The sequence below is a fragment of the Gigantopelta aegis genome, chromosome 14, assembly GCF_016097555.1.
Source record: "Gigantopelta aegis isolate Gae_Host chromosome 14, Gae_host_genome, whole genome shotgun sequence".
NCBI classification, from domain to species: Eukaryota; Metazoa; Mollusca; class Gastropoda; order Neomphalida; family Peltospiridae; genus Gigantopelta; species Gigantopelta aegis.
The window spans coordinates 19,608,272-19,621,412 of record NC_054712.1 but is presented as its reverse complement, the minus strand read 5'-3'; the positions used below and the strand labels follow the sequence as shown (position 1 = coordinate 19,621,412).

Here is a 13,141-nt window from a genome sequence, read left to right as displayed (position 1 = left end):
TTTAACGACACCACTAGAGAACATTGATTTATTAATCATCGACTATTGCATGTCTAACATATGGTCATTTTGACAGTCATAGAGACAAAAACCGCTATATTTTTTCCATTAGTAGCAAGGAATCTTTTATATGCACCATCCCACAGACAGGATAGTACATACCACTGCCTTTGATATACCAGTCATGGTGCACTGGCTGAAATTAAAAATAGCCCAACGGGCCCACTAACAGGGATCGATCCTAAACCATCCGCATATCAAGCGAGTGCTTTACCACTGGGCTACATCCTGCCCGTAATACCCATGAGTAAATATGAAAACCCCCAACATAGTGGCATAATCATAAAACCAAAATCATTATTTTTTTTTAAATGGCTGTTCAAAACATGAAATTGGCTCTTGAAACATCCAGTTTCTGTCATCTTTAGAAACTTAATGTGTTGAATAGTAAAGACATAAATCAATCCACATATAACGGCCAAACAGTTTCTTAAAGTCAGGTAGAGAACATTAAAAGTGTAATTATATCAGACTCCCATAACATATTTTAATACATTCCATAATTCCACTTAATTTAAAGCAAATTACATTATAATTATGTTTTCCTTTAATAATGCAAAACTGTTTCAAACAATGAAGTTCTTTTGTATTTGTTAACACATTTCTACCCTAAACTAGTGTGTGGTATATCTGAGATACAGTATATCAGTGTGTGGTATATCTGAGATACAGTATAAACTAGTGTGTGGTATATCTGAGATACAGTATAAACTAGTGTGTGGTATATCTGAGATACTGTATATTAGTGTGTGGTATATCTGAGATACAGTATAAACTAGTGTGTGGTATATCTGAGATACAGTATATCAGTGTGTGTTATATATCTGAGATACAGTATATCAGTGTGTGTTATATATCTGAGATACAGTATACAGCGGTGTGTGTTATATATATCTGAGATACAGTATACAGTAGTGTGTGTTATATATCTGAGATACAGTATACAGCAGGGTGTGTTATATATATCTGAGATACAGTATACAGTAGTGTGTGTTATATATCTGAGATACAGTATACAGCACTGTGTGTTATATGTCCGAGATACAGTATACAGCGGTGTGTGTTATATGTCCGAGATACAGTATACAGCGGTGTGTGTTATATGTCCGAGATACAGTATACAGCGGTGTGTGTTATATGTCCGAGATACAGTATACAGCGGTGTGTGTTATATGTCCGAGATACAGTATACAGCGGTGTGTGTTCTATGTCCGAGATACAGTATACAGCGGTGTGTGTTCTATGTCCGAGATACAGTATACAGCGGTGTGTGTTCTATGTCCGAGATACAGTATACAGCGGTGTGTGTTCTATGTCCGAGATACAGTATACAGCGGTGTGTGTTCTATGTCCGAGATACAGTATACAGCGGTGTGTGTTCTATGTCCGAGATACAGTATACAGCGGTGTGTGTTCTATGTCCGAGATACAGTATACAGCGGTGTGTGTTCTATGTCCGAGATACAGTATACAGCGGTGTGTGTTCTATGTCCGAGATACAGTATACAGCGGTGTGTGTTCTATGTCCGAGATACAGTATACAGCGGTGTGTGTTCTATGTCCGAGATACAGTATACAGCGGTGTGTGTTCTATGTCCGAGATACAGTATACAGCGGTGTGTGTTCTATGTCCGAGATACAGTATACAGCGGTGTGTGTTCTATGTCCGAGATACAGTATACAGCGGTGTGTGTTCTATGTCCGAGATACAGTATACAGCGGTGTGTGTTCTATGTCCGAGATACAGTATACAGCGGTGTGTGTTCTATGTCCGAGATACAGTATACAGCGGTGTGTGTTCTATGTCCGAGATACAGTATACAGCGGTGTGTGTTCTATGTCCGAGATACAGTATACAGCGGTGTGTGTTCTATGTCCGAGATACAGTATACAGCGGTGTGTGTTCTATGTCCGAGATACAGTATACAGCGGTGTGTGTTCTATGTCCGAGATACAGTATACAGCGGTGTGTGTTCTATGTCCGAGATACAGTATACAGCGGTGTGTGTTCTATGTCCGAGATACAGTATACAGCGGTGTGTGTTCTATGTCCGAGATACAGTATACAGCGGTGTGTGTTCTATGTCCGAGATACAGTATACAGCGGTGTGTGTTCTATGTCCGAGATACAGTATACAGCGGTGTGTGTTATATGTCCGAGATACAGTATACAGCGGTGTGTGTTATATGTCCGAGATACAGTATACAGCGGTGTGTGTTATATGTCCGAGATACAGTATACAGCGGTGTGTGTTATATGTCCGAGATACAGTATACAGCGGTGTGTGTTATATGTCCGAGATACAGTATACAGCAGTGTGTGTTATATATCCGAGATACAGTATACAGTAGTGTGTGTTATATATCTGAGATACAGTATACAGCAGTGTGTGTTATATATCTGAGATACAGTATACAGCACTGTGTGTTATATATCTGAGATACAGTATACAGTAGTGTGTGTTATATATCCGAGATACAGTATACAGTAGTGTGTGTTATATGTCCGAGATACAGTATACAGTAGTGTGTTATATATCTGAGATACAGTATACAGTAGTGTGTGTTATATATCTGAGATACAGTATACAGCACTGTGTGTTATATATCTGAGATACACTATACAGCAGTGTGTGTTATATATCTGAGATACAGTATACAGTAGTGTGTGTTATATATCTGATATACAGTATACAACAGTGTGTGTTATATATCTGAGATACAGTATACAGCACTGTGTGTTATATATCTGAGATACAGTATACAGCACTGTGTGTTATATATCTGAGATACAGTATACAGTAGTGTGTGTTATATGTCCGAGATACAGTATACAGTAGTGTGTGTTATATATCTGAGATACAGTATACAGCAGTGTGTGTTATATACATATACAGTATACAGCAGTGTGTGTTATATATCCGAGATACAGTATACAGTAGTGTGTGTTATATGTCCGAGATACAGTATATCAGTGTGTGTTATATATCTGAGATACAGTATACAGTAGTGTGTGTTATATGTCCGAGATACAGTATATCAGTGTGTGTTATATATCTGAGATACAGTATACAGCACTGTGTGTTATACATCTGATATACAGTATACAGCAGGGTGTGTTATATATCTGAGATACAGTATACAGCAGTGTGTGTTATATACATGTATCTGAGATACAGTATACAGCAGTGTGTGTTATATATCTGAGATACAGTATACAGCAGTGTGTGTTATATATCTGAGATACAGTATACAGCAGGGTGTTATATATCTGAGATACAGTATACAGCAGTGTGTGTTATATATCTGAGATACAGTATACAGCAGTGTGTGTTATATATCTGAGATACAGTATACAGCAGTGTGTGTTATATATCTGAGATACAGTATACAGCAGGGTGTGTTATATATCTGAGATACAGTATACAGCAGTGTGTGTTATATATCTGAGATACATTATATCAGTGTATGCTATATGTCCGAGATACAGTATATCAGTGTGTGTTATATATCTGAGATACAGTATACAGCACTGTGTTATATATCTGAGATACAGTATACAGCAGTGTGTGTTATATATCTGAGATACAGTATACAGCAGTGTGTGTTATATATCTGCAGTGTGTGTTATATATCTGCAGTGTGTGTTATACAGCGTTGTGAGTGTGGTGATGGTCACCTCCCATCATCTGCATCTCCATGTGCATCATCCTGTCCTCCTCCTCCAGATCCATGTCCATCAAGTCTCGCTCGAGCCCGTGTGGCGACATCATCATCATCTGTCTGCAATATTACATCAACAATCTGTCATTCACCGTTATTAATATTACATCAACAATCTGTCATTCACTGTTACATCAACAATCTGTCATTCACTATTATCAATATTACATCAACAATATATCATTCATTATTATCAATATTACATAAACAATCTGCTATTCTCTATTATCAATATTACATCAACAATCTGCCATTCATTATTATCAATGTTACATCAACAATCTGTCATTCACTGTTAGCAATATTATATCAACTATCTGCCATTCACTATTATCAATATCACATCAACAATCTGTCATTCACTATTATCAATATTACATCAACAATCTGCCATTCACTGTTATCAATATTACATCAATAATCTGTCATTCACTGTTATCAATATTACATCAACAAGCTGACATTAACTATTATCAGTATTACATCAACAATCTGTCATTCACTATCATCGATATTACATCAACAATCTGCCATTCACTATTATCAATATCACATCAACAATCTGCCATTCACTATTATCAATATTACCGGTACATCAACAATCTGCCATTCATAACTATCAATATTACATCAACAATCTGCCATTCACTATTATCAATATCACATCAACAATCTGCCATTCACTATTATCAATATTACATCAACAATCTGCCATTCACTATTATCAATATTACATCAACAATCTCCCATTCACTATTATCAATATTACATCAACAATCTGCCATTCACTGTTATCAATATTACAACAACAAGCTGGCATTAACCATTATCAATATTAAATCAACAATTTGCCATTCACAATTATCTGTATTACATCAACAATCTGCCATTCACAAATATCAGTATTACATCAACAATCTGTCATTCACTATTATCAATATTACATCAACAATCTGCCTTTCACAATTATCAGTATTACATCAACAATCTGTCATTCAATGTTATCAATATTACATCAACAAGCTTGCATTAACTATTATCAATATTAAATCAACAATCTGCCATTCACAATTATCAGTATTACATCAACAACCTGTTATTCTCTATTATCAATATTACATCAACAATCTGTTATTCTCTTTTATCAATATTACATCAACAATCTGCCATTCATTATTATCAATATTACATCAACAATCTGCCATTCTCTATTATCAATATTACATCAGCAATCTGTCATTCTCTTTTATCAATATTACATCAACAATCTGCCATTCATTATTATCAATATTACATCAACAATCTGCCATTCTCTATTATCAATATTACATCAACAATCTGCCATTCACAATTATCAGTATTACATCAACAATCTGTTACTCTCTATTATCAATATTACATCAACAATCTGTCATTCTCTTTTATCAATATTACATCAACAATCTGCCATTCATTATTATCAATATTACATCAACAATCTGCCATTCTCTATTATCAATATTACATCAACAATCTGCCATTCAAGAAATATTTTCTAAAATAATATCATTTGTACATCTGTTTATTGCCATATATGTATTTTCTATTTGATCATAAATGTATGCATTGTAATTCTGTATTGTTTAATTTGTACCTGAGGGCCTGAGGGAAGATTAGCTTTTGCTAACTGTGTTACCCTTACTAAATAAAGAATTTATTATTATTATTATTATTATTATTATTATTATTCACTATTATCAATGTTACATCAACAATCTGTCATTCACTGTTAGCAATATTACATCAACAATCTGCCATTCACTATTATCATTATCACATCAACAATCTGCCATTCACAATTATCAATATTACATCAACTATCTGCCATTCACTATTATGAATATCACATCAACAATCTGTCATTCACTGTTAGCAATATTACATCAACAATCTGCCATTCACTATTATCATTATGACATCAACAATCTGTCATTCACAATTATAAGTATTACATCAACAATCTGTCATTCACTGTTATCGATATCACATCAACAATCTGCCATTAACTATTATCAATATTACATCAACAATCTGCCATTCACTATTACCAATATTACATCAACAATCTGCCATTCACTATTATCATTATGACATCAACAATCTGTCATTCACAATTATAAGTATTACATCAACAATCTGTCATTCACTGTTATCGATATTACATCAACAATCTGTCATTAACTATTATCAATATTACATCAACAATCTGCCATTCACTATTACCAATATTACATCAACAATCTGCCATTCACTATTATCAATATTACATCAACAATCTGCCATTCACTATTACCAATATTACATCAACAATCTGCCATTCACAATTATAAGTATTACATGAACAGTCTGTCATTCACTATTATCAATATTACATCAACAATCTGCCATTCTCTATTATCAATATTACATCAACAATCTGCCATTCACTATTATGAATGTTACATCAACAATCTGTCATTCACTGTTAGCAATATTACATCAACAATCTGCCATTCACTATTATGAATGTGACATCAACAATCTGTCATTAACTGTTATCAATGTTACATCAACAATCTGTCATTCACAATTATCAATATTACATCAACAATCTGCCATTCACTATTATCAATATTACATCAACAATCTGGCATTAACTATTATCAATATTAAATCAACAATCTGCCATTCACTAGCTATTATCAATATTACATCAACAATCTGCCATTCACTATTACCAATATTATATCAACAATCTGCCATTCACAATTATAAGTATTACATGAACAGTCTGTCATTCACTATTATCAATATTACATCAACAATCTGCCATTCACAATTATCAGTATTACATCAACAATCTGTCATTCACTGTTATCAATATTACATCAACAAGCTGGCATTAACTATTATGAATATTAAATCAACAATCTGCCATTCACAATTATCTGTATTACATCAACAATTTGTCATTCACAATTATCAGTATTACATCAACAATCTGTCATTCTAAATTATCAATATTACATCAGCAATCTGTCATTCTCTTTTATCAATATTACATCAACAATCTGACATTCATTATTATCAATATTACATCAACAATCTGCCATTCTCTATTATCAATATTACATCAACAATCTGCCATTCACTATTAAGAATGTTACATCAACAATCTGTCATTCACTGTTAGCAATATTACATCAACAATCTGCCATTCACTATTATGAATGTGACATCAACAATCTGTCATTAACTGTTATCAATGTTACATCAACAATCTGTCATTCACTATTATTAATATTACATCAACAATCTGCCATTCACTATTATCAATATTACATCAACAATCTGGCATTAACTATTATCAATATTAAATCAACAATCTGCATTTCACAATTATCTGTATTACATCAACAATCTGTCATTCACAATTATCAGTATTACATCAACAATCTGTCATTCTCTATTATCAATATTACATCAACAATCTGTCATTCTCTTTTATCAATATTACATCAACACTCTGTCATTCTCTTTTATCAATATTATATCAACAATCTGCCATTCACTATTATCAATGTCACATCAACAATATGTCATTCATTGTTATCAATATCACATCAACAATCTGTCATTCACTATTATCAATATTACATCAACAATCTGTCATTCGCTATTATTAATATTAAGGTACATCAACAACCATTCATTAATATTAAGGTACATCAACCATTCATTATTATCAATACTACATCAACAACTTGTTGCAGCTATTCACTATTTATTATCAATATTACATCATCAACCTAATAATTTGTGATGTGGAATTAATGATTAATCAAGTTCTTTTTTTAAAAAATCCTTTTAATTATAATTTTTAAAAATCACTTTTTAGGTGTTTTTTTAATTTGCACTGACATGAATATCCAAAGGTGCAACTATAAACCAAATTACAGTCTGAGACAAACAAAGTTAACTGTAAAACCGTATAATAGCAAGCTATATAAACAGAAAAGTTAACTGTAAAACCGTATAATAGCAAGCTATAAACAGAAAAGTTGACACAATATCCACCTTGCTTTTTAACTTTGTCAAGGTGAGATAAAATGCTGGGTTCATACTTAAGAATTTATTACCTATGGTAATTTTGAAATACTTTTTACCATAAGCAAAATGCTCAACGATAGTGATTTTGAAATGCTTTTTGACATAAGTAAAATGCTCAACGATGGTGATTTTGAAATGCTTTTTGACATAAGCAAAATGCTCAACGATGGTGATTTTGAAATGCTTTTTGACATAAGCAAAATGCTCAATGATAGTGATTTTGAAATGCTTTTTGCCATAAGTAAAATGCTCAATGATGGTGATTTTGAAATGCTTTTTGCCATAAGTAAAATGCTCAACGATGGTGATTTTGAAATGCTTTTTGCCATAAGCAAAATGCTGACTGATTTTGAGCCTGCCTACAGTAATTTTAAATCAGTAAACTTCACAACAAATATAAAAACAAAACAATATTCCTTCAACTGAGAGTAATAATGTTTATCCAGCATCAAAACACACTGCCATCTGTAAAGTCCCAGACTTACAGTGATTCATACATCAATCAGGGCCGTATACCCTCCGGGGATGGGAACAGCAGTTGCCCCCCTGAGAATCTCACTTTTTTTTTACTCCAGAAAATAGCATACACAGCTCAGGGTTTAATTTGTATAGTGTTTCATTTGTTTATAAAATTTTGCCACCCATAGGATTTTGATCAAGGTACAGTCCTGTCAATGACAGCCATTGCCATTGGAGCTGTTAATTTCAAGCCATATGAAATGTCAGTTAATCTCTATGTTACTTTGCAATCATTCAAACCTACATGTAAAGAGGTGTACTCTTTGTTGTTTGGAATAAATTTCAGTCCTAGCTGTACATGGAACCAAAATGAAAAAGTTTAAGATGTCTCTTCAGATTTTATTTGGTCCAAATACTGAACAATCCTGAATACACCCATGTGTTTGCCTAAGATAGTGAGATTACAGTGATAGACCCTAGTTTTTAAGCAATATGGCGATTGTTTTACTATTACAGAGCCCTGTTTGATAATTGAAACCAGACATTACTTAGATTTTATTATTTAGGTTACTCATTTCCTTACATACTTGTACGAAAGTGTTTCTGGTCATCCAGGTGTGTATAATACCATGAAATGCATTTTGTATATTTCATTTGTAATGTTCATAATCCCTAGCAGTGAAAACACAGGAATTTGAAATAATTCATTCAAGTATGGCCCGTAATACAAAATGTTAATCCAGTGACATGAAGGTTACACACCACCATTAATTACTCCATGCAGTTCAATACAATTTCTATGTCAGAATATATTCTAGCTGTGAAAAATACAACACTATCGAGAGAATCATGTGACTAATAATTTTAGAGAGTGTTCTCAACTGACAAGTACCGTGTAAAAAATCAACATAGGTCGACCACAAAATGTTTCAATTAACAGCCCTATGCCCGACCACCGCCTCGTGCTGCTGTTATACAAGTGACACTATAATACCACTTGCATAGTTATTATCAGTTAGTACTACATACAATAAGTTACTTCAAACCATTGGGCTATTTAAATACTACAGAGGTCAATCTACGTGTAAACATCAAAGAAAGATTTCGAAAGCATATCAAAATTTTGTAGTATTTATTTTTATGAGGAACCTTTTCCTAAACTGGACTATATTAAGTAAGCTGCTACAGCAAGTAAACGACACAACAAATGGTGGTATGTAACCTGAAACTGTGCTATATGCAAATAGTTCAACTTACCTCATTGCCTGTCTTTTCCCATACATGTTCCGATACGGCATTCGGGCTTGACTAACGATCTTCATAACAGCTTCACTGTTGATCTTCATGAGCTGTGCCCGAAACTTTGGGTCCTGTTCAAGCATCATGACAAACCTATCCGGATTACGCAGAACCTCCAATACCTCCTGGTCAATGGGAGCCATCATGGAGGAGCGACCTTCACCAAGAGCATATTTCATCATATGCGGATTGTAGAACGCTTTCACCACTTTGTATCCAAGATCGCCAAACATGGTCGATTCAGAATCATCATCTAAATCATTAAATGATCTTGGGTACCTGTAAAAGGGTAGGAATTTCTTTAACGTGTTCACTCCATAACTGGATACTGACAATTAATGCTTGTTCTAGGTTAAAGGAAAGGAAGAAATATTTGCTTAGTGATACTCTAACACAGCATATTACATTGTCAGAGTTTACAAAATAAATTATAGTTGACAGGACAGCACATATCTGAAAGCTCTTGCTTTGATGCATGTATAATGGCAATCTGATTAAAATTAGCTCTATAGGTCTACCAGTAGATCTAACAGCATTGCATGGATGCCTATGTCCAGGTGACATTTCATCTACAAATAACAATTTAAATATCGACCAATTACACTTCGCCTTTTATAGTGTTATTTGGGAGCATATAAATTCTAAAAATATCAGGCGAGACTATTTATGCAATAGGCGGACTTGTTGGTCTATTTCAACATTAAAAAACAGGGGGAAAAGTGCAGTAATAAACTCTGGATTGTATACCAGTATAAACAGATTTTATGCCTATACCATCACATTTTTTGTTTTCGTCTTGAAATTTTTTTTATAGAAAATTTTATATTGAAATTAATTTCGGGCGTACTTCGTAATTCACCCAAATCATTTCGTATACTCTCGGCATAATCCCGAATGTTTTCAATTTTTTTTCAAATAACTGGCATGATTTTGCAAGTAAGGTTTTGATTGGTCGAATGAAAGGTCAACTGGACATGAGCTCTAACGGGGTGCTGTTAGATCCACAGGTAATAGTAATTAACTAGTGGAGCTAATTTTAATTAAACTGGTATAACAGTTACAGAAAATTGCTTGGAAAGAAGAAACAGCCACTATCTTGAGCTGATCGTAGGACATCTAAAGTTACTGGTAGATGCAACATCCGCTCCCATTTAAACATAATCTTATCAGATAATGTTCAACAAATCGAACAACATAGCGAATAACAAACATTTTAATTAACTATGCCATATCTTAGCAAAAGAACAGTGCATGCTTTGTAATGTATCATGAAGAAAACACTGACATATTCTTTCTCAGACAGCACATACCAGCACCTTTGATATACTCTTTGTGAGGTATTGGTTAGGACAAAAATAGGTCCACTGATTTTTTTTAATATACAGTGAAACCCCCCCCCCAAGACCGGACCCTCTCTAAACCGGAATTCTTTCAACACCGGACAATTTCTACAGTCCCGTGATTTTCGCATCTTTTAACACTAAGGTTTATCTCTCTAAACTGGAAACCTATCTAAACTGAGCACCGGACAATTATTCAAACCGTTAACAATCATTATGGTGCCACTAATTGCTCTGAATATTATGTGTGAGATCATGTGACACGCACCAAATGTTAATTCATCTTCCTCCATTATAAGTTAATTTCTATGAGTCAAGTGGACCCGATATCGGTAATTTTAAAGACTAAACAATAACGACATAATAAAATTAGTGGTTTTAGGGTTTGTAAAGTTTTGTATTTAGATACTTACTTGTCTGAACTTTATTGTTAATGGAAATGTTCTCGAACTGTGAAGAAAAACCTCACAAATGACAACAAATCAGATGTTGAATGCACGAACTGTGCACAAGAAAACAAGCCGAACGAAATTGGAAGCATAACGCAGTTAGATACGTTGACAATATTTTATATATTTTTGCATTTCAATGATAATCATCATTCCTAGTTATAAGTTACTTTTGATTCTGATGAACGGTCTTCCAGCCAGTGCTCCACAACTGGCGTAACAAAGGCTGTGGTATGTACTATCCTGTTTGTGGGATGGTGCATATAAAAGATCCCTTGCTGCTAATCGAAAAAGAGTAGCCCATATAGTGGCGACAGCAGGGTTCCTCTCTATATATCAGTGTGGTCCTTAACCATATGTTTGACGCTATATATCCATAAATAAAATGTGTTGAGTGCATCGTTAAATAAAACATTTCCTTCCTTCTCCGTTTCTTGCCCTTCATATCTAGATGTGTTTATATCTGTTGTATACCAGCCAACCGCTGACCCAGTAGTTCTTTGTTATCATCAACAAGTTCACTATTTGGGCTTCAATTCAATATTATTTTATCAGACACTCACCTCCTTGAAGAGGGATAATTGAACAAGTGTGAAAGTCCACCCATCATTATGTGTCGACCACCTCCCATCATCAGTTCTGGCCCTCGAGAACCAATCTCTTCTTTTTCACGTTTCTCTCTCTCCTTCTTCAGATTTTTCATTTTCTCCGCAACCTCTGGCTTGGCAACGTGTCGTGGCCTGTTTCTACGAATCTCTTCTTTCATGTCCATTGGATTAAAAAGCCAGCCCAAGTACTCGGTACCTCGTTTCATCAAGTCCATTTTTAATTCGGGATCTTCCTCCATTAGTTTCAACAGAAAGCCTGGATTTTTCAGCTGCTTCTGTGTGATGCTGTTGATGTGGTAGATGCTGTGACACAGGGATGGATCTCTGTGCATGAGTAGCATGGCAACTGGGTCTCTCAACACCCGCTTCACTGCTTTCTTCTGGTCAGGTGACAACCCAGAAGAATCAGACACATTCGGATTAGTTTGATTATCCGTGGTGGTGGTGGTGGTACTTGTTGACTGATTTTGAGATTCAGTGGTAGGTGTTGCTTGACCACTGACTTCGGTTGACTTGGGTGAAGCCTGGTTGACCGATGAAGCAGACGGTGTAGTGTCGGTGGAAGTAGACGGTTGCGGTTGAGCATCTACCATTTCAACATCAGAAGGTGCTGCAGTACTGCTGGCTGGGTTGATTTTAGTTACGATGTCATACAATGTCTCAGACTCACTTGTCCCAAGCGTATCCCCGCCAATGTCTTCGGGTTGCTACAAACACAAACAAGGCCTAGTTACACACCTAAACTAGACTAGTCACAGTGGCTGTACAATTCAGAAATGTGGCATATCTACGGAAAATAGCGCCTATAGCAAGCACTGAAATTGCACCCCTGTCCAAACATCTGACACCAATCTTTTAGACAATGTCTGACTTCAACAAAAACTGCTCAGTGGTGCCCCCCCACCCCCTTCAAGTGGTGCCCTGGGCAGGTGCCATACCTGCCATACCCTAGGTATGCCACTGGTGCTATCTTGTATATGGGGAAGTGGGGAAGTGCAAACATCTGTTAGATAACGTCTGACTTTAATAGAAACTGCTCAGTGGCTTCAAGTGATGCCCAGGGCATGTGCCATAT

General features: G+C 35.0%; 1 protein-coding gene across 2 annotated transcripts in view; it reads right to left on the bottom strand.

Annotated features, from left to right (window-relative positions):
* The window catches only part of LOC121388632, a 47,986-nt gene that overhangs the window by 20,369 nt on the left and 14,476 nt on the right, over positions 1–13,141 (bottom strand). For both annotated transcript variants that reach the window (XM_041520053.1, XM_041520054.1), the window contains exons 7-9: positions 12,022–12,773; positions 9,628–9,948; positions 3,740–3,843 (exon numbers count right to left, since the gene is read on the bottom strand). In XM_041520053.1, the coding sequence (XP_041375987.1) occupies positions 3,740–3,843; positions 9,628–9,948; positions 12,022–12,773 (1,177 nt within the window). The remainder of the gene's footprint in view (positions 1–3,739; positions 3,844–9,627; positions 9,949–12,021; positions 12,774–13,141) is intronic.